Source organism: Peromyscus maniculatus, chromosome 23, assembly GCF_049852395.1.
Source record: "Peromyscus maniculatus bairdii isolate BWxNUB_F1_BW_parent chromosome 23, HU_Pman_BW_mat_3.1, whole genome shotgun sequence".
NCBI lineage: Eukaryota > Metazoa > Chordata > Mammalia > Rodentia > Cricetidae > Peromyscus > Peromyscus maniculatus.
Window position 1 is genome coordinate 394,974 of NC_134874.1, and position 25,277 is coordinate 420,250.

The window sequence follows — 25,277 nt, forward strand, 5'->3', positions numbered from 1 at the left end:
GACAGAAGCATTGATAAATGAGAACAACACGAGACTATTACTCAGAGGTGGAGTCAGCACCAGACACAGGTGCCTGACAGTGGAATCCTGGGAGCTGAGAAAGGAGGACTCTAGGTGCCTACGGTGGGTGTTGTCCTTGGGAGGGGTGGCCATCAAAGAGCCAGTGTCCTACACACCCACTAGGAGCGTGGCTAGTCCTGGAACAGAGGCAAACAGCAGGGAAGTTGTGGTGGTAGGCCATGTCCATGCATAGAGGTCCCGTGCTGAGGGTGGGGCAGGAAGCTGGAAGCAGAGGCGAGTAGAGCTACCGCTCAGAGACTGTTTCCTTGGCTAACCTATAACCTTTGCTTCAAGGCTGACGTCTGTTCTGGAAACTGCAGTTTGGCTGGTCTCCCTCTGCACAGAGGAGCAAGTGGATCCAAGGCAAGGAGGTAGGACCACTGGGTACTCAGCACTACCTCAGACTCCTCTCTTTCCCCAGGAAAAAGTCATATTGGTCTGTCCTGGATGGGTGGAACCTGACAGGAAAGAGGAGATAGTATAGTTTCTGGTCTACCCAGTGGTTGCAATCATCTCTTTTCCCTCAAAACGAAGTGAAAAGTTAATTATATAATGGCTTCTTCTAGGGCAATGCACAGCCTGAAAAACCCGTTTTGTATAATATGGAATAACTTAGAGTAGGGTGTAGCCTGATCTCAAAGGTCCCTGGAAAGCTCTCCATCCCCCACAGAGCATCTCTTCCCATTAAACACTGCCTTTCTAGGCCCTGGCACCACTCTACCATCTGTCTTGATGGAGTTGATGACTCCAGGGCCCTCACATTAGTGGGGTCATACAGTATCCGCCCTTCTATGACTGCCTGATTTATTCAGCATGGTGTCCTCAAGGCTTTCCTGTGTTGTGGTGTGTATGTATAGAACACATCCATTTATCTTTTTTTTTTTTTTTTTTTTTTTTTTTTTTTGAGACAGGGTTTCTCTGTGTAGCTTTGGTGCTGTCCTGGATCTTGCTTTGTAGACCAGGCTGGCCTTGAACTCACAGAGATTCACCTCCTCTGCCTCCCGAGTGCTGGGATTAAAGGCATGTACCACCACCGCCCGGCCCCACTTATCCTTGTATCTATCAGTAGTCCATTGTGATCAGCATTGTGAACAGTGGTGATCTGTGACCTTTATACCAAGCTTCTCAAGGCAATAACAGAGTGTTCTCGAGCTATGTGAGGTATATCCTGCCCAACTTGGAAACTGGGCCTGTGAACTTGTCAGGACTTATAAGAAAGTTTGAGACTTAAAAACAAAAATCTTTTCCTGGTTTCAAGCATGAAATGAACATAGCAAGTTGGAAATACAAAGGTATTCAATTTTGTGTGGCTCAATTTATAATATATGAAGGCTATTAAGCTATATGGAATGAATGCTTGCTGAATTTGAACCTTGGCTGGGGAAACACTAGTGCCCCAAGTACCTGGTGACAAGGGGCATTTGGGACTCTTGACTTGCTATGAAGAAAGCAAGAGTGAATTCTGGTCCTTTCCACCCTTCTATAAATTCTTCAACCCAGGCACTCAAAACAGGATCAAGTCTGGGAATTGGAAGGAGACCACAGCCAGCAGTCAGTTCCACTCCTGTGGCTGCAGATTCAACCACAGGCAGTGACGGGGGATAGGAGAAGAAGAGAGCCAGTGGTCAGCATGGGGAGTGGGAGGGTCACATGACTAACAAGAAGTACAATTGGTCTTGAATTGGAAGAGTAAATAAAAACTATGGGAGCTGGGTCTGGAGAGTTGGCTCAACAGTTAAGAGCACTTACTGCTCTTCCAGAAAACCTAGGTTTAGTTCCCAGCATCTACATGGTGGCTCACAATCATTCATAATTCCAGGGATCTTAAGCTTTCTCTGCATCTGGCATACACATACATACATGCAGGCAGGCAAAACAAACACACGTAAAAAATAAATAGATCTTTAAAAACAAAAACATGGAGCCGGGCGTTGGTGGCGCACGCCTTTAATCCCAGCACTCGGGAGGCAGAGCCAGGTGGATCTCTGTGAGTTCGAGGCCAGCCTGGGCTACCAAGTGAGCTCCAGGAAAGGCGCAAAGCTACACGGAGAAACCCTGTCTCGAAAAACCAAAAAAAAAAAAAAAAAAAACCACTCCCAAAAAAAAAAAAAAAAAAAAAACAAAAACATGGAAGCTGAGATCTGATGGAGAATTGACCTTTTGGAAAGGATGGTGAGAGACTGTGGTTGGCTCCCCCAGGGTGCCTCAGGCTGTGATCACAGCTTTGCGTTGTGTTGTTATTGTTGTTGATTTGTACGGATGTGTGTATGTTCGTGTGTGTGTGCATGCCTGTGGAAGCCAGAGGGTAACTTTGCATATGTCTTCCACTGCTTTGAGATAGTCTCTCATTAGTCTAGCTCTCATCAATTAGGCTAGTCTGGCTGGCCAGCAGGCTCCAAGGATCCTCCCCAGCGCTGGTATTACAAATGCCCACCACTGTACCTTGCTTTATTTTTATATTTACTTTAAATATGTATATATTAAATATATATATTTGTGTATGTGGATGTTTCTATTGCATGTATGAATGTGTACCATGTGTATGCCTGTTGCCTGCAGAGGCCAGAGTGGGCATAGGATCCCCTGGAACTGGAGTTACAGGTGGTTGTGAGCCATTATATGGGTGCTGGGAATGGAACGCATGTCTTCTGAAAGAGCAGCACATGCTCTTAACTACTGAGCCATACCTCCAGCACCCCCTTTTTAAAAAAAATTACATTTTATTTATTCTGTGTACCTATCTGTGGTGGGGGGCTTGTGTGGAAATCAGAGGACAACATGTGGGAATCAGTTCTCCTCTCCCACCATGTGGGGCCTGGAGATCAAACTCAGGTCATAGGCATGGAGGCAAGAGCCTTCACTGTTGCTCGAATTTCTAAAGGTCTTACAATAAAAACCCAGAGCCAGATATTGGGGTAAATGCTGGAAGATCAGAAAGACAAAGGAACAAGCCACTGCCACATCTTACCTCACCGACTCCTCAGCCTGAAAAGCCTTCAGCCAAAAAGAGAGAGCTTCAGTCAAAAAAGCCTCTAGTTCCTGTCTCCTCACACCTTATACGCCTTTCTCCACCCAGTCATATCATTTCTTGTCTCAGCTTTCCTAATGCAGGGATTAAAGGTGTCTGCCACCACCATCTGGCTCTGTTTCTCTCCTAGACTGAGTCAATCTCATATAGTCCAGGGTGGCTTTGAACTCACAGAGATCCAGACAGATCTCTGCCTCCCCAGTGCTAAGATTAAAGGTGCGTGCCACCACTGCCTGGTCTCTGTGTTTAATCTAATGGCTTGTTCTGTTCTCTGATCTTCAGGCAAATTTTATTAGGGTACACAATGCATCACCACACTCCACCTGCTGAGCCGTCTCACCAGCCCTCACCTGGCTTTTTCACATGAAGTCTAGGGATTTAACCTAGGTCTTCATAAGCAGCACAAGCCCTTTATGGAGAGAGCCATCTTCTCAGCCTCATAGCCCTGTTGCTTTTTCAAATTTTTTATTTTATTTTTGATCATGTATACTTAATTGTATCTGTGTATGTGTTCACATGAGTGTAAGTACCCAAGAGGCTCAGAAGAGGGCACTGGATCTCCTGAATCTGGAGTTCCCGGTGGTTGTGAACTGCCTGGTGTGGGTGCTGGGAACCGAACTTGGGTCCTCTGCAAAAGCAGCCAGCACTCTTCCCTGCAGAGCCGTCTCTCCGCAGTTGTTTTATACACAGGCTGGCCCTGTAGAGTTGGTTTCACGGGGCCAGAAAGTTTCTTGGAGGAGGTATGAAACATTGTGGCATCAGTAGTTACTCTGTAAGCCAGGAGATGGTGAAGGAAGGACTCTCCTTTCACACTGCCTGGTGGCCGTCATCTCCGAAGCCTCCACCAGGACCACCAGCTTGCCTGAGGTTCCTACAGACTCATACACAGGACTGAACCATGGAGAAAGGTTGTGAGTCATGGAGTCAGAGAAAGTGTAGTGATTGTTCCAGAGCTGGGAATGGTGGTGCAAATCTCTAATCCTAGTACTAGATAGGAGGCAGAGGCAATCATATCTTTGTTAGTGCAAGGTTAACCTGGTCTACACATCAAGTTCCAGGCCAGCCAGAGTTGCACAGCGAGAACTTGTCTCAAAACGAAAACAGAAACAAAAACAAAACTATAAAAAAGTCATTGTTAGGGAGGGGGGACCCATTGTTTCCACATGTCTGATATAATCCTCAGTTTTGTCTTTAAAACCTTCCACATGCGGCTGGAGAGATGGCTCAATGGGGAGACTTGGGGGCACAAACCTGAGTTTGATCCCTGTAACCCACGTGGTGGAAGGAGAGAGCTGACTTCACAAAAATTACCCTCTGACCTCCACATACATAAAATACACACAACAAATAAATAAATTTCCATGCACTTGGACCTCCAGGGGTATACCCACAGTTTATTAGGACACGTGGATTCCCAGTGCAATGCTGTCCATTCCAAATAATGCCAATGTTTTTTGGAGGGTCTTTAATGTTTTGTGTTTTGGTTTCTGTTTTTTAGATAGATTATTACTATGTAGCCATGGATGTCCTGGAACTCCCTGTCTAGACTATGTAGACCAGGCTAGTCTGATCTGCCTGTTTCTGCCTCCAGAGTGCTAGGATTAAAGGTATACACCATGATGCCCAGCCTGTCTGAGTACTTTTGACAGGGGGTCTACTACTGAAGTGATAAGACCACAGGATGCCGACCATGAGCCACAGCTGGAAGGAACCAGTCCTGCTGATGACTCAGTTGCATATGGTCTTCTGGCTCCAGAACTGTCAGAGAGTAAATCCTGTTGTTCTAAGCCAAAAATGAAAAGTGTTTCTTGGTATCCAATGTGAAGATACTTGGCAACCTCTTATCAAAAGAGAGCTTTGAGGCTGGGCATGGTGGTACATGCCTTTAATCCCAACACTTGTTAGGGAGAAGCTGAGTTTAAAGCCAGCCTGGTCTACGTAGAGAGTTCCATAACAGCCATACATAAGAGAGACTCTGTCCTAACGCTCACCCACAAAGAGAGAACCTTGAGAAAAATGAACATGGCAGAGTTTATTGGAGCAAAAGGAGACTCAGCGTTGGGCAGCATGCAGAACCATGAAGGTTGATGGTTGGGTAGTAGGCAGTGAGAGGCTTGTAAACAAATACAGGGTCACTTAACTGCTAGGCTTTTGGGGGTGGGGAGCGGGAAGCATTTCAAACTTCTGTCACACACAAAGCAAAGTGATGTATAAAAGTGGATTTTAGAAGAGGAAGTGGTCAGTCCTTTTAGTAAGCCTTTTTTTCCACTGGGTCCTTGTCTTTTTTCTTCCTTTTTTTTCTTTCTCCTTCATCTCCTCCCCCTTTCTTCCTCTTCCTCTTCTTTTTTAGTGCAGATCAAAACAGGACCCTGCCTTTAGACTGCAATTCTCTCTTCCAAAACCAATAAACCAGACTCTTCCTCCCCACCCCCAGACAGGGTTTCTCTGTGTAGCTTTGGCACTTTTCCTGGAACTCGCTCTGTAGCCTAGGCTGGCCTCAAACTCACAGAGATACACCTGCCTCTGCCTCCTGAGTGCTGGGATTAAAGGCATGCACCACCACCGCCCGGCTTGAACCAGACTCTTGAATGAAATATTCCAATGCAGTGAGCTGTGGCTTATTGTAGATACCTATAACTGACGTTAAGGAACCCAAAACTCAAACCATGTGTCCCACTGATTTGTTGAGGAAACTCTTTGCTGAGATGATTTTCTGGTTGGGTTCATCCTCAGAGAAGCACTTGGTGGGCAGAAAGGTGATTTTTGGAAATCATTTGGGCAGGGTAGATTTTATACAATTCGTACAGCAGGTGCTCAGTGGAAATGCCAAGCTTGTGGCATGGAACAGAATGCTGGAAGAAACCAGAGCCCCTGTGCCTCCCTAGTCCTCCTCCGTTTCCCAGTGTCCCTAGTCTCTCTTCCTGTCCCCAATTTAGGAGTCAAAGAGGAAGGAGAGAATGCCCCTGGGCCAGCCTAACTGTGTAGGGAAATTCCCACTTCTTCATGAGCCTCAGAGTATGGGTTCCCTGTCCTTCTGATGCTCCAATCTGTGTCTGTTTCTGGGCTCAGATCTTCCATTCTGTAGTCCCAGCACACCATCAGGGCCAATCCAGAACAAGCAGCAGAATGGGGGATGCTAGCTAGAGAACAATATTTGAACTTCAACTTCTTATTCCAGCAGGATTCCTTGTGCCTTCAAGCAGTCTGGAAAGTAAAAATAAAAACAAGAACAAAACCACCATCACCACCACCACCACCACCACCACACACACACACACACACACACACACACACACACACACACACACACACACACAAAATCCAACTCTACCTTGCAACACAGATTTCCCATGAAGAACACAGGAAAACATACAAGACACCACTGGAAATCCTCTGAAAACCAGAGGCTCTGGTGGAGCATGAATCAGGAATTTGTATTCTAGTTTGCCTTCAGCTGCCATGACAAAATACCAACATGGAAAGAAAGGGTTTATTTGGCTTACACTTCCACATCACAGTTCATCACTGAGGGAAGTCAGGGCAGGAACACAAGTAGGAATCTGGAGGCGGGAACTGAAGCAGGGATTACAAAAACGGATGCTCACTGGCTTGTTCTTCCTTTCCCCAAGTCATAACTCAACCAACTTTATTTTAGAGATTTATTTATTATGTATACAGTGTTCTGCCTACATGCATGCTTGCAGGCCAGAAGAGGGCACCAGATTTCATTCCATATGGTTGTGAGCCACCATGTGGTTGCTGGGAATTGAACTCAGGACCTCTGGAAGAACAGTCAGTGCTCTTAACCACTGAGCCATCTCTCCAGCCCTCAACCAACTTTCTTATAGCACTCAGGACCACCACCCAAGGGTGGCACTCCCCACAGTGGGCTGGGCCTTCCCATGTCAATTGTCAATCAAGACCATGCACTGTAGACGTGCCTGAAGGCCAGTCTAATGGAGGCAGTTCCTCATTTGGGGTTCCTTCTTGCCAGGAGTCTCTAGTTTGTATCAAATTGACAAAAACTAAACAGCACAACTGACTTCACGAAGGAGATGACCAACTCCACAAAAGGCTCATTCCTGGAAGTCCCTGATGGTTAAGACTGGATTGGAGCCCTGATAATGTTGTGTCCTATCCATGGCTAAGTGTAGTCAACCCCCAAGGCTGGCATGCCTGGAAAGGCTGAAGTGAGAACGAGTGTCCATGAGATTTTAGATTATGTGGGTTGTGTGTGTGTGTGTGGGGGGGGGGGGGTTCCAGGTGAAATGGGGGTTGGGTTGGAGGTCAGTTCAGGGGTGGCAGAGCATGAGGAACAGCTTTAAGGACTCACCTGATTGATTGTACAGGCTGGGCTTGGACACACCAGGGCTTTGAGGGGGTTCACATTGTTGCACTGTAGTGTTTGGAGAGTCTTCTCTATAATGGAGCCAGAGGCCCAAGGAATCTCCCAAAAGAGCTTTGAGCCATAGGACATCAAGCATGGGGAAGCCTGGCTCCAGCTCCACAGTGGGGTTTCCTCTGGCATGGTCGGTGCTTTAGACCTACCATAGGTGATGTCCATGCTAAGTTCAAGATCCATGGAGCTATGTGCTTTAAATGGTTCACAGTGTGCTGTGACTCTTGTCATTTGAGAATGTGGCCTGAGAGAAAAAATGGAATCCAATTTGCCCCTCCCATAAGCAGCCACACACCACTTTGGCATGACATGACCTGGAGGGTTGCTCACAAATACTGCTCAAAGGACAGCCCTCTGGCCTGGGCACAAAATGAGACCTTCAGGGAGGCTCTTTCTCTGAATGTTCATAGTATGACTGTGGGGGACCAGTCCCCACCTTTTCCCGCAGGGTACTCTTGAAGAGTGAGGGATAAGAGATTTAAATAGAAGGATAGAGGGGAGAGAGACAGATAGAAACACAGGATAGCCTCAGGAGGGTCTGGATCCTTATCCACTGGCCCAGAACTTTATTTAAAAGGGCTTTTCATAACAATGCCAAGAGATGAGGCAAAAGGCCTCCCCCTTTCTAGATACAGCCAAGTGTAGACCCTTCCAAAACCTGGTACCCAGGCCCATGGTCCAGTCATCCTCTTATGCAGCCCTGCTAGTGAAGCAAGCTCAGATCTTACTAGGAAACCTCTGTAGGCTCCCACAAGTGACATTGCAAGTAGTCACACTGGGCATATTTCTTATCTTCTGTTAGATTGCAATGAGGGCAGAATTATTCCATTCTGGGAAGATAGGAAAGATGTTCTATGGCTCGTCCCACCAGCACACCACGCTTTGTCAACTCAGAGCAGCCTCTGGCATGAGAACAACCCTCTCACAGATAGCAGTGATAACAGCACAGAAAACTGAAAAGTGACTCTGAAGGTTCAGAGGTGAAGAGGAAAGAGCTACTCGTGGGCAGAAAGGGAAGCACTGTGTCTTGTTGCCTGAGAGAAGGGCAGCTGCCACATGTTATACTTCTCAAGGCCACAGTAGCCAGATGTGAGAGGGGCAGGGAAGGGAAAGAGGCATGTCCCAAAGTTCCAAAATTCTGCACACAGACTCTGCCAGAATACCTAGTAACCTTTGCACTTAGCAGTTCCCTACTTATGCCATGCACACAGAATCAGACTTGCACCAGTCCAGGCCCATTAACTGCTTGTTGAGATGAATAGACACTGTTCTTGGAGACAAAGGAATCCAGGCCATCCACAGCACACCATTCAAGGTTTAGGGCACACCAAAATAAAAACACACAAAGAAGCAGGGGCCATGACCTACAACAAGAACAGACTGAGCAGAAACAGTTCCGGAGAGTATTGTATGATATTTTGTTTGTATTCTGACAAATAAAGCTTGCCTGGAGACCAGAGGCTCCCTTTCGGTCTGAGGATCCAAACAGGTAAGAAGTCACTGGTGGCTGCTTTGCTTCTCTGATCTTTCGGGTTATTACCCCTATATTTGACTCCTGGTTTTTATTGATAAGACTAATTAGGATCACACTTCAGGAGCTGTGAAGCTCTCAGTGCCTGTGAGGAGGGAGAGGGATGGCACTCTTCTGATTTTACACTCCTTCATTTGGCCTCTCTTCCTTCCTGTCTTTGCCTTTCAGAGTTAGTCTAATCCATTTGGAATTGGCCTCTTTAAAAAAATATTTATTGTATGTGTATGAGTGTTCTGCCTGCATGTATGTCTGTGTGCTATATGCATAACTGGCCAGAAGAGAGCACCAGATCCTTTGGAACTGGAGTTACAGACAGTTGTAAGCAGCCATGTGGGTTCTGGAAACAAAACCTGGGTTCTCTGCAAGAGCAGCAAATTCCCTCTTAACCACTGAGCCATCTCTCCAGCCACCTCCCCCTGCTTTCCTTAAACTATGGGATTGCAGTACAGGTCACTCTTGGCTCTCAAGAGCCAGTCTTTCATATGATCAGCTTCTCTCAGCTCACCAGTTACCTTTTTTCTTTAGATGCTGAGGACTAAACCCAGCGTCTCACACATGTTAAGCAAGAATTCTAATCTCTAGCTGGAAAGATAGAGTTGAGCCCCTGGGGCCAGTTCCTGAATTACTTATGAAAACCTCTGTTCTTCCTAGATGACCATTACTGCTACCTGGAAATACAGATAGGATTTAGATAGTTGGATGTAGTTTCCCTCTGCACATCAACAACTCTCTGGCCAAGGCTGTAGTCCTGGTGTTTATATCTACTGCAAATATCATATGGGATGTTTCCTTGTTCTACTAAGTGACTACACATAACCCAGGTCTAGAGTGAGGGGACATTTGCCTGCCAGTAAAACCCCGGAGGCCCTTCTCACAATGTTCATGCTGCAGCAGTGAATGTTCAGTACAAACCACATGTGGAGAGGGACCAGAGGCCAGGATGTGACATCCTTATCCATGAAGACTTGAGCACTAATTGTTACCTTTCTTCATCTTAAATAACTTAGTTATCCGATGATGCTAGGGAGGTCCTAGTTTCTATGATTCTGTCATTGTGGCTAGCATGTGTTTTAAGTTGATCTTGTCTGGCAATTTTCTAAATTTTCTTACTGCTTCTAATATTCTTTTGTCTATTATATTTTTCCCTTACCATTCTAACAGGAGGAGAAATATGATTTCTTCCTCATAATTTCATTTTAAAAGTCCTGTGTAGCTTCTTGACGGCCACTGTCTGGGTTCTGGCCTTTTCCCAGGCCATGCCCAATCACCCCAGACAATGCAGGCTCATCTGTCTGTGGAGAGGAGAGGGATGCCAGAGAGAATGAATGGTCATATACTTAGTGAACATCTGAGTGCCATAACATGCCAGACAGAGGGATAGGGCTTGGCTCCATGGAATGAGCTCCTAAGGAGAGCTGGAGATGTGCACAAACTAAGGTGTTGGATCCCTTACAGTAAAACAAACAAACAAAAACCCACATGTACCACAAACAGGGTTTCTGCATGGCCAATCAGAGAAGGCTCCTCTGAGAGAGGCCTGTGGGAGCTTGGGGGAAAGCCAGCTGGAGCTTGAAGGCCAATGTATCCACACATACGGGCAAACTCTCCATTTTTTCTTTTTTAATGCCAAATGCTGTTTATTGAATGAGGAAAGAGGTCTTAAATACAGGCTTACAGCACAATGGGAGAACCCTGGAGGGTAGAAGTTCACTACCGATGTTTTACAATCTTGCATCTAAGCTGTTAATGCCCATTATGCAGGATACACAGACAAGGAACTTCCCTTAAGCATTCAGGAGGGTGGAACCCGGCAGGGAATTAGCATAGGGAGGATATCAAGGTCAAGGTCAGCAAACAAGGCAACAGTTACCCAAAACGGGGGCCAGGGCTCTACAGGTCCCCCTTTTACTAAAAAATGAGCTTCTGACTTAGGTTGCGTGGGACGTCAGCAGGTCACCTTACCGGTCATGGAGACGCCTGCCTAGGCCACACAGGTGCTCTGTCTTAGGTTGGTGAGCATTCCCCCAGACATTACCCATCTCTGAATACTCATTATCATACAGGCTCAATCGTGTGTGAGCTGCAGAGTTAACTGCTGCCAAAGATCTCAAAGTGGCACTGGTCTTGCAATCTGTGTGTTCAACACAGAAAAGACCAACAGAGGTCCTATCCCACCCATAGCCAGTAGGCTAAAGGCAACTGAGCCATTCCCTTCCTTAATGAGCCTTACTGCAAATTGGAGTCCTTGTAAGATGGTATCCCAAAAGCAAATGGAGCTTAAGTTTATAAATTTATGATTTTCAAAGCCAATCAAAATGTATATAACTATTGAATTAAATTTATCATGCCCAGTAGAATGAAAGATTAACTAACTGTGGTAGCTAATTTTGCTGCCAGGGTCTCTACTGTGCTAGCTGTAGTAAGCAATTATGAAATGGTAATCCCAGAAACAGTAGCAGCAGTGCCACCATTGCTATAACAGCAACAATGGCAGCAGCAATGTCAAATTCTCTTCTGGAGCGTGTGGACATCCACTGGCATGGATACAACTCCAGTAACACGAACCGCCAAGGCCCATTTTTCTTGATCCCAGCACGACTTAAGCTGGCAGCTCTTCTGGAGAATCCAACCTCATGGTTACAGTTCCTAGGCTTACATTAATGCTTGCCAAAGCTGGCCATATTGGGCTCTCAATCCCCATTGGCATCAGAAGGGTAGAGTTTTTCATGAAAACCCAATAGGTCTCTGTCATGTTGGGCTTCAGCAGCAGCCACAGGGCACGTTCTGTGCTCAGGAATCCAAAGAGGAACCTCATTGTCCTGAGGAAAGACATAAACAGAACCCCGGGCCCACACCAACATTAGATCAGGTCCTCCAAGTGCCAGTAGAAAGATCCTTCCATCGCTCCAGAGGGTGATTTGCAGCAGGAGCCCTCCAGTGCTTATCTGCATCAGATATTCCAGCAGAATCCACTGATAAAAATTTAAAATATATAAAACAAAGGAAAGAATAGAATGTGGAGAGGAATGATGAGTCCCTATTTTCCCCTTTTTTTACTTTAGTAAAATATATTTGTTTTTGTTTGTTTTTTAATAGTTAAAATTTTTCTTTTCTTTTTTATTTTTTAAAATTAATTAATTTATTTATTTTTCTATTATCAGATTGATACAGTATGTATTCTTATCTTAATAGTGAAATGTTTGATTGAGGCTTGCTCAGTAATTGAGTAAAACAAAAATTTATTATAAGCCACAGTCGTCCTAGGGTCCCCCATGCTATATAATAGCCTCCATGTTCTGTGGGTTGTAGTCTGATTGTTTTTTATTTTATATCTAGAATCCACTTATGAGTGAGTACATACCATGTTTGTCTTTCTGGGTTTGGGTTACCTCACTCAGGATGATTTTTTTCTAGTTCCATCCATTTCCCTGCAAATTTCATGCTTTCATTGTTTTTCTCTGCTGAGTAGTACTCCATTGTGTATATGTACCACATTTTCTTCATCCATTCTTCAGTTGACGGGCATCTAGGTTCAAACTCTCCATTTTAACAACAGATACTTGCTTAAGTTAATGACAGTAGCCACTCCTGATGGCACAGAACTCTAATCTCAGCCCTTGAGAGGCTGAGACAGAACGATCATACATTCGAGGCCAGCCTGGGCTACACATTGAGAGTCTGCCTTAAAAAACAAACACAAGGGGCTGAAGAGATGGCTCAGCAGTTAAGAGCATATGCTGTTTTTGTTGGTTCCCAGCACCTACATGGTGACTCACAACCATACTTCACTTCAGGGCCAGGGAATTCTATGCCCTCTTCTGGAATTCCACAGATACCAGGCATCTATGTGGTATACACACATACATGCAGGAAGAACACATATCCTCATAAAATAAATCTTTTTTTAATTAATTGTTTGAAATAACCCTTCAAACAATGGGACAAAGGGTTATTTAAAGTCCAGGGTCAAGCTGGATGTACAGCCTAATCAATAAAGTGTCTGCTATATAAGCACAAGGACCTAAGTCCCGTCCCTAGGACCCACATTAAACAGCTCAATGTGGCAGCATTCTCTTGTAATTAGTTCCAGTGCTGGGGAGGCAGAGACAGCCCAGGTTCCAGTGAGATACCCTCTCTCAAAAAACCAAGGTTGATTATGTCCAGAGAACCAAGGTTGATTTCTGGTATCTGCCCACAGGTAAACACACACACACACACACACACACACACACACACACACACACACAAACATAAGTAAATAAATCTTTAAAAATAAAGTCAAGCTTCCATTCAGTGTTAAAAGGAAGTGAACTGGCTGGGCAGTGGTAGCACACATCTTTAATTCCAGCACTCAGGAGACAGAGGCAGAGGGGCAGAGGCAAGTGGATCTCTATGAGTCTACAGCCTGATCTACAGAGCAAGTTCCAGGACAGCCAGGAATACAGAGAAACCCTGTCTCAAAAAAACAAACAAACAAAACAAACACACAAAAAAGGAAAAAAGGAAGTGAGCATCAAATCAGGAAAAGACACAGAAGATCCTTAACCTAAATGAAATAAACCATTCTGAAAAGCCACAGACTGTGGTTCCAGGTTGAGCCTTCTGGAAAAAACTGAACTACAGAAACAGGAAAAGAGAAAAACCAGAAATAGTCTTAGTGGGCAGGGGGGAGGATGAGCTATGTGGCAAAGCATAAATGGAAATATGGGTTAATTTAAGTGTAAGAGCTAGTTAGTAACAAGCCTGAGCTATTGGCCAATCATTTATAATTAATATAAGCCTCTGTGTGATAATGTGGAAACAGCTGCCCAGACAGGGAAACTTCTACCTGCATATGGTACCCAATGTGGGGCTGAAATTTCCACATAAAACCTGACGAGCCTTAAAAAAGGATTCTAGACACACAAGAACAGAGTCAAGTGTGGCTTCTTGGTAGCTGTCTTTTCTCTTGTGGGCTCTGCTTGCTGGCAGTGAACAGAGGCACAACTCCTTTAAGAGACAGCTTCCTGGCTTGGTGTTAGTGGCAAAAATGGATGACTCTTTTAAGAGGTCCTACTACCAAACGCTTATATGGAATTTATGAGCAGCCAGCAGCACACTACTCTGGGTGGCATGGACCCAGAAACTCCCTATAGTTTGGGCGGTAAACATGGCTCCCAGAACTGGCAATAAACGTACCTCCATCATGAGACTAGCCTCTCAGGGACTGAGGTGGGGTTGGGGGTTGGGGGGAGAGGCAGTATCAGCATGCCATGATCTAAGTTATACAGCAGTTTTTTTGCTCATGCAGACAAAAAAAAAAAAAAAAAGGTTACAGATGCACAAAGGACAGATTCAGACAAAAAGAACTTCTGAACAGGTCATAGTGTGTTTAAAAATACAAGTAGGCTTGGGATAGAAAAGAAAAAGGGTAAAGAAAGTCCTTAAACCAAGTCCTGTGCTCATTCCATGAGTTGGCTGTTTGAAACCAGGAACTTATGCAGGGACACTTGGCTTAGTCTGGGAGGAAGGGACTGGACCTCCCTGGACTGAGTCTACCAAGTTGATCACAGTCCTCGGGGGAGGACTTGTCCTGGAGGAGGTGGGAATGGAGGGTGGGCTGGGGGTAAGGGGAGGGCGTGGGAGGGGGGAGAATAGGGGAACCCATGGCTGATATGTAGAACTGAATGGTATTGTAAAATAAAAAATATATATCACAAAAAAAAAAAGAAAGAAAGTCCTTAAAAAAGAATAGAGTGCTGCGTGGTGGTGGTGCACACCTTTAATTCCAGCACTCGGGTGGCAGGGGCAGGCAGGTCTCTGTGGATTCAAGGCCAACCTGGTCTACAGAGAGAGTTCCAGGACAGGCTCCAAAGCTATGCAGAGAAAACCTGTCTCAAGAAAACCAGAAAAAAAAAAAAAAAAAAAAAAAGAACTAGAGTAATAAAAATATATAATAAGCCACATAAAGATAGAAAATACACAGAGAGTCTGGATTATGTATATTATTGTGTTGTCTTTAAATAATTTTTTGGCTGCTGAAATACCTTGGATTATGAAAACTGCTATATTAAACCAACCTATATATTTTAAAATTATCTTGACTTCAAAATTTAAGTCAAAAGATGTGTTACTTTGGGAGAGACGTTATGCTTTTATTTCCACAGGAAATGAGAGGCTGTGGATTCATTTCGGGTTAAGAAAAATCAGATTTGATCGAGGAGGAACCCCCTGAAAAATCTCCAATGGGAACAAATGTCCCAGATGATCCAACATTTCAGAGTGCCTCTTTTGCAGTTTCCTCTGAGTTCTGCATCCAGAACAGCTTCCAGGCTGCTGGCTAAGATGATCTAGCCTCACAGAATACTCCAGTCAGGACTTGACCATAACCCTAAATTTTCTCAGGGCCCCTCAAAGATTACCAGCACCCCCAATCAGCAGAGAACTATGCCCACATTCTCAAAAGATGGGTCATGGATATTTATTATCATTTAAGGGGGGATTGGATACAAGTTGTTATTGTTAATAGTCAGGAGAAAGGCTGAACAAAGGAGATTAGATTCAGGGATCTTGTTTTGAAAAGAAAAAGGGGGCTATAGAAATGACAGGATAAAAGCCTGGTAGTTGTGGTGCATACCTTTAATCCCAGCACTTGGGAGCAGAGGCATGAGGATCTCTGTGAGTTCGAGGCCACCCTGGTCTACTGAGTGAGTTCCAGGACAGCCAGAGCTGTTACACGGAGAAACCCTGTTTCAAAAAGCAAAAAAAAAAAAAAAAAAAAAAGTTAAGATAAAAGGGTACATTATTGAATCTACTTTAATCCAAAAAAAATTCTATTAATCTTAATTATTTTATATTGGCATGGATTTTGGCTTATTGATACAAATTTAAAGTTAATTTTGTTATACTGTATGTATATTTCTACTGTTGTTTAAGGTATTGTGTTTATACAGATCATTTAAAAATGTAATGTATAATGAAGAAATACAGATTAATAGTCATCTATAATAGTCAAACTTATAGTCATGTTAGATATGTTTTCAAGGTCATAAACAGGCATATTGAGATAGATAGTCTTAAAACACTTCAAAGACCTATAGAATATGGCATTTAATGTTTAATAACCTAAGGCTTTTCACGACAGTGAGACACGTCTGCTCCTGCTGGTCCAGTTTGCACAGTAACTGTCAGCAATTGAAGCAAGGGCAGTTTCTAGCCCATATGGCTAGCTTTTGCCATAAAGAAAACAAATTCCATAGAGAGTTTCTTCAATGCCCATTATCTTTTCTGAAGTAGATTGGTGCTTTGCCACCACTGCCTGGCGAAATATGGGTTAATTTAAGTGTAAGAGATAGTAACAAGTCTGAGCTATTGACTGAGCATTTACAATTAATATAAGCCTCTATGTGGTAATTTGGGAATGGCTGCTGGAACAGGGAAACTTCTGCCTACAGGAAGGTGAGCAGGAACAGCAGGTAATTCTCTGTGTGATGTGCTGATAGTGAACAGTGGACATGTCATTTTATATTTGTCCAAATCTGAAGCATGTGACTGACAAGTGTGAGGCCCAGTGTGAACCTTGGATTTGGGCAGTAGTGTGTCTGTCCCTGTCTGTTCATTGGTGTAATCACCCCCCCCCCACTAGTGTGACATATTACTAAAGAGAACATGGGACTGAGGAAGAAAGCAGATGTGTGAGAACTAGAAACCTATTTTCTCCACAATTCTGGGTTTGTTTTGGTTTTAATTAATTAATTATTTGTTTGTTTGTTTGTTTATGTTTTTTCAAGACGGGGTTCTCTGTGTGTCCCTGGCTGTCCTGGAACTTGCTCTGTAGACCAGCCTGGACTGGAGCTCATAGAGATCCATCTGCTTCTGCCTCCCAAGTGCTGGGATTAAAGGTGTGTGCCACCACCACCTGCATATTTATTTTTATTTTGTGCATGTATCCAGAATGCATGTATGTATGCCATGTGTATGTTGGTACCTGAGGAAGTGAGTAAAGAGTGTTGGATCCCCTGGAAATGGATTTACAAATGACGGTGAGCGACCATGGAGGTGGTGGGAATTGAACCTGGGTCCTCTGCAAGAGCAACAAGTGCTCCTAACCACCAAGCCATCTCTCCAGCCATTTGTTTATTTATTTATTATTTATTTTGAGGCAGAGTCTCACTATGTAGCTCTGGCTGGTCTGAAACTCACAGAGATCTTCCTATTGCCACCTCCCAAGTGGTGGGATTAAAGATGCGTGGCATAAGTTTTTTTACTTGTTTGTTTGGAGAGAGAGAGAGTCTCACATAATCCAAGCTGGCCTCAAAGTTGCTATGTGGGTAAAATAATAATAATAATAATAATAATAATAATAATCCTGAACTTCTGATCCTCATGCCTCTACTTCCCAGTGCTGGGAGTACAGTCATGCCATGTTTATGCACTGCTGGGGATCAAACTGATGGCATTGTATGTGCTAGACTATCAGTCCACAGACTGAAACACAGTCCCAGGCCTTGTGCACATTTTTTTTTCTGTAAACCCAAAACTGCTCATAAAAATACATTTAATTATTTATAAAAAGCTATTTCATAAGAGAAAGTACTGGGGAGGGAAGGGGATATTTTGCTAGGTGCCAAGAGCAGGGCCTACTCCATACAACCCTGGCAGGCCTACCGTGTGATGACCGCCATGGTGTGGAAACTGCTGCTGCTGCTGCTGCTGCTCTGGGACGGACCCACATTCCAGAACAGGAAGACAAAGATGACTTTAGCCCACCAGGTGAGCTCAGGCCATGCCTTCCCACTGCGTGCTTATTAGATAGAAGTCTGGGATCTGGTTCTCATAGGCCTGTGGCAGGGTGGGGAAGCCAGGGCCTCAATGGAGCAGAGGTGACAGGGGCCTGGGTCATCTGGGCAGGCCCAGTGGGAAGGGACTTGAGAACACAGACCATGAGTTGAGCAATCATAAAGATATCTGAAGATCTGTACCCCACTGCTGCATCTGACCCTCATGCAACCCCACGTATCAGTGAAGCCCCAAGGACACAGCAGACTGGGAGAATGCTCCTGAAGGCAGGGTGCAGGGACTCTGTTATAGGCCAGGTGCACAGAAGGTAAACTGAGGCACAGAAGAGAGACCAAGTGGCAGAGCAATAGGGCATAGGCAGGAAGGACTGAACACAAACCCTGCGTGGTCTGGCTCACCTCTGATGCCTGAAGGCAGGGTGCAGGGACTCTCCTAGGGTCTCCCACAACTCCTTTCTGGGCAATGTGATATCCCTGGTTGCCTTTGCGCACACCCTCAAATCACACAACGCTATTTCCTGTTGATCTGTAATTCTCTTCTCTGCCTTCTCTCCTGTGTGCCCTGGTGTGCCTCCTCACTGACCTCTGGCTGCAGTCGACTTAGCAGTTACCCTGCCTTTAACCTACAGCCAATATGCTGGGTTTTTGTTTTAAAAAGCAAGACAAAAGGGATCTGGGTGGAACGCCCCCTGGTCTTCCTCTGCTAGCTCCTGATGAGCTAACTGTGTGACCCTGGGAAAGTGATTGTCTCTGAGGATCAGTTTCTTCATCTGGCATCAGAGGTGAGCCAGACCACGCAAGGTTTGTATTCAGTCCTTCCTGCCTATGTCCTATTGCTCTGCCACTTGGTCTCTCTTCTATGCCTCAGCTTACCTTCTGTGCACCTGGCCTATAACAAACGCTTTGTTTGGGGGGGGTATTTATTTATTTATTTATTTTTGAGACCAGGTTTTTCTGTGTAGTCCTTGCTGTGCTGGAATGCACTCTGTAGACTAAGGCTGACCTTGAACTCAGAGACTTGCCTGCCTCTGCCTCCTGAGTGCTGGGATCGAAAGTGTGCTTCACTACCACTCCTGCTGGACTCTGCACGCTCTCTTGCACTCTCCCCACGCCTCATCCTTCCCTAGTACCATCTGCCTTTTCTGTCTTCCCCTTTTCCAGGTCAGACAACATGTCTTGAGTTGAAGGGTAGTTGATTTAAGGAAGCCAGAGTGGGTGGAGGCAGTCTGAATGGAGAATCAGTTCTGGGGCCTGGGTCTGCCCAACTGCCCTGGCGTAGGTAAACAGAATCTGGAAGTTTCAGGGGGTCTGAAAGATGTCTGAGCACAATCCCAAGTGTCAGAGGGACTGCTGTGTCACAACAGCTTGAACCCATAGAAATCCTGCACCGCCCAGACTGTGTTTTTGCAATGTGTGCCCTGGAGGAAGGTGACTGGGGCCCTAGTGACACCTAGGGAGGGAGAGAAACCAGCAGGGGACACCTTCTGGCCACTCCTACCTGCTTTTGGATGAGCTAGAGGAAGTGGCCCCTGGCGGGGAATAGGGGGTCCCCAAGGGTGGTAGAGGGAAGGGGGTCCCTGGCAGCAGAGAATGCTGGTCCCCTACTCCCTCACAGGCAAACGGGCACCTCTGTGAAGAACACTCAGAATGCCGCAGCAAGTGCTGTATCAGGACCAGCTACAGGCCAAACAAGTTCTGCTCAGCCAAGTCCATCTTCTTGCAGTGTGTATCTTGGCGCAAGGTGAGCATGGAGCAAGGGGACAGGTGAGGGGCCACTCCACGGGGGCGGGGTCCCTGGTGAGAGGGACACCCTCACTGGGGCTAGATGATATCTGACCATCTCTCTCCAGCAAGAAGGGGACAAATGCCAAAGCCACTCGGAGTGCTGGAGCCTGTGCTGCCTCCCGCTGAGCGAGAACAGCCCTCTCCGCTGCACAAAGAGAACTGGCCTGCTGGCCTTGTGCCTGCCAGTGGTAAGTTGCCATCCCAACCCCCACCTACTGAAGCTGTAGAGGGGAGGAGGGGTGGAGGGTTGCGTGTAAAACCAAATCCCACCAACAGAGGGCACAGCGGCTGCCTGTAGTTAGTGTCCATATCCTCCATAAAGTGGAGGAGACAGCTGGAGCAGACTGGGGGAAAGGGGGGCACGGTTCCTGGACCAGGCACTGAGCCCTCTGGGTGTGAAGATACACAATGATAAAGGCCTGTTGATCCCACCTGGAGGGACCAGACATTTGCAAGTCAGGAAGCAGCTGGTGTTGGAACTGCCAAGAGCTGGAACAGACAGAACCAGTCTTCAGGCCCACAAGAGCGTGTGACTATAGCTGTGCATATGCGTTGTATTTGTCTGTTCTGTCTGTCTGTCTCTGTCTCATAGCTCTGTCTCTGTCTGTCTGTCTGTGGTGTCTATCAAGTAAGGAAACCATTACAACTGCCAAGCAGAAAAGGTCTCCCGACTTCTCTCCTTCTCTTCTACTCTCTACTGGCCCTTGGCAGAGCCAGAGGACAAAAGCTCACAGAACAATGGCTATGGAGGATGGGGGCTTGTGGGAGTCAGCAGCGTGACTGTGCATGGGCTTCATGCACCGCGGGTGCCATGTGGAGTTAAGTACATATTTTGCTGTTAGACATCATAATACTGTTGGTGCACAGGGGTCTATGGCTCCTAAGGTTAAGAATAGGCACCTGCCAGGAGAGCCCCGTCTGTTGGGTCTGCTTTACCTTGATTACCACGTGGGACATCCTGGCACAGTTTAAATAAAGGAAAGAGTCAGGTAGTCTCATCCACAGTGTCCGTGCCTGGACAAGGGTGCTGTGGTTAGTGCTTAGGATCAAGCTCATGAGATTTTTCTCTCTGATCTTTGCTGTCCTTTAGTGAATGAACATGAGCTTGTGCGACACAGAACTAAAACTGGACTTCAGAGAACAGAGAGTGCTCTGCTCACATCCATACTGTTCCCCTTTTGGGGTTCTGGTAATCTGTAGGAATTAGAGATGTCTGTTGCTTATTGTTAATATGAACTTGAGTCCTACAGCATGAAGCTTCTGGGGACAAATCATAGGATTGCTGCAAAATTACTGCATATAAATAAAAACTACCGATTGATGAGGAAGTACCTTGTCCAGCCCATGTTTTTTCAATAATAAAAGCATGAAAATCTTTAGAAACACTGAAGACCCATTTGGGTCTGCTCAGCTCTGTAGCAGTCGGGGCTCTGTGGCCATTATTACTTGTGAAGAGTGAGACTGGGGCAGAACTTTCAGGATGGCCACTGCACCAGCCCCTGCCATCCTGCAGCAGTCTCCATGACAAAGCTGTGATCATGCATTTTGTCACTGGAGGTAAACGTAAGTTGGCCATCCCAAAGGAAAAGTTTGCCTTGAACAAACTGCCTGTAGCCATACTATATAACACAAGCTAGTCCCGGCCCCAGGGTCAGCCATGCTGGACTTTCCAGAGCACCAGACCTGTTTCCATATAGGCTGTCTTTATTTGTCAGCTTCTCCAACATGAGCTGCTGAGGTCCTCCTAGCCCTCCAACTCTGACCCAGGTTTACCTTTGCTGCCCACACTTGTCCATGCTGAGCTGGCTGTGCCTGTGTGCCCTTCCTTCTTCCTCTCTTCCTGATGAGCCCTCTGTGGAAGGGGGTCCTCCAGTTCCCTTCGGCTCATGAGTCCAACACCTGCTTGATATTTTCCCAGACCCCTCATATCTAGTGCCCTGGACCTCTGCCATGCTTTACTTTGGCTGCTGGGTTTTTGAGGGGGACTCTCCCAGTCTCTGGTCTTCCTGCACTGTCTGGTCCTCAGGGTCTTGTGCCCATTTCTGACTTTCCCTGCGCATTGCTGAGGAATGTGGAGATGATAATATGAACAAGGCTGCTGTTGGAATCACCAAAAGAGTTTGAGATGTTAGTGTCCTTCAAGAAAATGGTTCAAACACAAGATGTGGCCCAGCCTGGCCTGCTCAAGGCTGTACCCCAGTACCACAAAAGAAGATGACTTTTGGTTATTAGCTTAATATTAATACATTTATTACATCAACTATAAGACAAACTATATAAATGTACAATTTCAAAGTGGTAATATACAATTTTTAATAATTGCTGACATTTCTTTTTTGTTGTTGTTGTTTTTGTTTTTTGAGACAGGGTTTCTCTGTGTAGCTTTGCACCTGTCCTGGAACTCACTTTGGAGACCAGGCTGGCCTCAAACTCACAGAGATCCACCTGGCTCTGCATCCCAAGTGCTGGGATTAAAGGTGTGCACCACCATGCCTGGCCCAAGAGATTTTTTTCCTAATTAAATAATTTGAAGTGGGAAGACCCACTTCTAATCTGGATCTTTGAGGTGGGAAGATCCAACTTTAATCTGGACCACACCTTCTGCTGGCAGCATACACAAAGGACATGGAAGAAGGGAGCTTATTCTCTTTGTCAGCTTGCTCTCAGTCTTGCTAGCAAGTTCATTCCCTCACTGACATTAGAGTCTACTTCTTAGGGATCCTGGTGTATCCTGAAGGCTGCTGAGGCATCCAGCCTCATGGACTAAACAATTACTGGATTCTTGGACCTTCTGTTATACATAGCCATTGTTGGACTAGGTGGACCACAGTTTGTAAACCACTCTAAAAAATACCTCCACCTCCGTGTGTGTGTGTGTGTGTGTGTGTGTGTGTGTGTGTGTGTGTGTGTGTGTGTGTGTACACACATATATCTTCTGTTCTTCTAGAGAACACTAATACAGTCCCTAATTCAAATGTCAATACCCATAAAGAGCCAGCTGAAGACTTGTGCATTTCTGTAACCTAATGCTGTGTAGAGCAGAAGCTGGGGGATCACTGGGCTTGCTGCCTGCCAGAATAGCCAAAATACATGAGCAGAGAGTGACAGAAGAGGAGTACATAGTAAGTTCAAAACCAGCTTTGGATAAACGAGACCCTGTCTCAAAATAACAATAAACCAGTGCCCCACAGATGAATGCTAGGAAAAAGAGCAGGCTTTGCTAGGGATGCTAGCAGCCCAAAAGGGAGGCTACTGTAGCCCCAAGCTCTTTTCAGGTCCTTATGGATTATCACATGAGGATCAGTCAGGGCAAATATGCAAAAGAATCTGTCAGCAGGTTAGGGCTCTGGTGCTGACTGGTTGGTAATCGGCTGGTAATGGTGTCCTCTTAAGGGCAGGACAGCCTGTGGGTCAATTTGATGTTTAATACCTGGTTGGAGGAGTTTGTTTTTTCTTTTGTTTTTGAGACAGGGTTTCCTTGTGTAGCCCTGGCTGTCCTGGAACTCACTCTGTAGACAAGGCTGCCCTTGGAACTCACAGAGATCCTCCTGCCTCTGCCTCCTGGGTGCTGTAGTTAAAGGCATGCACCACCCTCCACCCCCCGGCCTAGTTTTATTTTTTTTTTTAAATCACAGGACTACAGGATGAAAACCGTGACCTGGGAGTGTAGAAGACACAGGAGTAAAGCAAGCAGGTGCCCTGAGTCACAGGCTTTCGATGTTTGCTTTAGAAATTACCTCCAGTGAGTTTTAACCAGTTCAAGACCCTGTGCTGTTCTAAACGCAGCCACGAGATGGTGCTGTGGCCTTTGCAGAGCAGAAACACCTTGGCAGGAAGGCGTCTGAGAAAAAAATAAAACACAGGCAGCGGCAGAGCAGACTCCCTTGGCCCAAGCTTCTCTGTGAAGATCTGCCCCGCAACACTTGTTTTTCCTGCTGAATAGCTTCAGTTCGAGCCAAGTGGGTTGTAAAACAAACACAAGGAAGAAGGGGCCATAGCTCTGCGGAACCCCAGGCTGGAAGCCTCTGAAGACAAAGTCGCCACAGGCATTGGATCTCTGCAGTCAGAGGTCAGGGTGAGGGTTGAGACAGAAGATTGGTCCATGGAAAGTAAAAACTGGTGGGCTGTTTCAAGATACAGCAGGCTGGGTGATGATGCTGATCCCTGGAGAGCCTGCCCAGGGCAATTGTACCTCAGAAGTGCTTTATGGTTTTAATAACACGCTGGTGAAAATGGGGGTGGCTGTTGCTCAGCACATGTTTTATTCATGTCAGGAAAGACTGAAGTCTACAATTAGCATCACAGAACACAGCTTAGCAGGGCCACTGTCCTGTCCTGTGGGGTTACCACAAGAGCCCAAGCTGCCAGGTCACAAGAAGGCGAGGCTGGTGAGGCTGCTGCAAGAAGAGGACTTGTTCTGTGAGGCACCCAGGGGCCCCTCTTGCAAGTTTAGAGCTTAGTGTGAAGGCGGAACTGAAAAATCTACTTGTTGACTAGATGAGTGAGGAAAGACCCCAGGCAGCGATGAAAAAGAGCATGTGAGTTTATCAGATGCTATGAGGCAGACACTTGAGGCAGGAGTTGCTGAAAGGCAACCTGGGAAGTTACTCAGAGCTTTGACAGCCTCTTAGGGGTAAGTAGAGCACTCAGACTTGGGCAGTTTTATAGCTGGGGCACAGATGGGGAGACCTCTAGTCTTCACTCACAGCACCTCCGAATAAAGTGGGTGTTGTTTGGGGGTGATTTCACGCAGTCGCAGCAGCTGGAGGAGTACTGATCACGCCTCCACTTCTGAGAGCAGGTTTCTGTCCCAGCATCAGCTACTTCATACAGACTGCAGTTTCTTTCAGAGGTCTCTTGCTGCTACCCACTGGATCCAAGACAATGTCTATCCCCTCCCAGTGACATTTCATCATGTCCTAGCCCAGCCCCACGGCTCCTTTGTCTCCACGGAAGTTGGTGTCTGGTAGCTGCTGAGGAGGCTGTTGGCGGGAGGCCAGCTGCAGGCAGGTCAGTGAGAGCTGAGAGTCACACATGACATGGGCAGCTGTGGAGTCTAATGGGCCAGTTCTGTTTCCCTGTTCCTCCTGAGGCTGACTGGGCATGTCCAGACTTGCCTTGAATTATAGTTCTGTTGTAAAATTCCTAATTCCAGTGGCTTAGTTGATGAACTCTTTGCCAAGGGTCATCACCAGCTGTGTTGTGTCCTCATTGCAGGGATACTCACTGGGCCCAGGTTTTCACAGAGATGCCCCAACAGCAGAAAGTAATGTGAGTCTTGCCCATCCAAGGCAATCATCTAGAAAGGAGTGTCCTACCTGAGAGTCAACACCACACTAATGAGGTGCCAGTACTCGGTAAGGATCTGTGAGGATCTTGCATGAGCTTGGGGCTGCTCTTCCCTTGCTCAGGTCTTGAGGAAATGTGTCCCTTGGCTGTCTGTCCACATGAACCCCTTAGACACGTGGATGATCTTAGCTAAAGGACACCCTTGACTGGTCGCTCACACCTAATGGTGAGTTCTGTGGCCTCTTGAAGTGGTTCTGCACAGCCCCGGCAGTCCTGTGGCATTTGAACAGGGCCCTATGAGCAGTCCCCAATCCCACCCTTGTCAGGGCTCTGGCAGAAGATGTAAAAACAAAGTCGTTAAAAAAATTAAAAATTAAAAAAAAAAAAAAAAGACAGGGCGTCACTGTG

At 46.0% G+C, this 25,277-nt stretch overlaps 1 protein-coding gene across 8 annotated transcripts; it reads left to right on the forward strand.

The window, feature by feature from the left end:
- Nucleotides 1-25,260, forward strand: Lrcol1 (leucine rich colipase like 1). Of its 8 annotated transcripts, none has more exons than XM_076561195.1 (7): nt 3-123; nt 355-431; nt 16,788-16,898; nt 17,659-17,769; nt 19,411-19,536; nt 19,646-19,768; nt 23,216-25,260. In XM_076561195.1, the coding sequence occupies exons 4-7, from the start codon at nt 17,671-17,673 to the stop codon at nt 23,324-23,326; spliced, it is 459 nt and encodes a 152-aa protein (XP_076417310.1). In that variant the 5' UTR covers nt 3-123; nt 355-431; nt 16,788-16,898; nt 17,659-17,670; the 3' UTR covers nt 23,327-25,260. The 8 variants fall into 8 exon arrangements, with proteins under 8 accessions (XP_076417314.1, XP_076417310.1, XP_076417316.1 ...); XM_076561201.1 differs by lacking the exon at nt 23,216-25,260 and adding an exon at nt 20,210-20,664 and having other exon boundaries at nt 7-123; XM_042268348.2 differs by lacking the exon at nt 23,216-25,260 and adding an exon at nt 20,671-20,908 and having other exon boundaries at nt 11-123.
- Nucleotides 25,261-25,277: the final 17 nt, after the last annotated feature.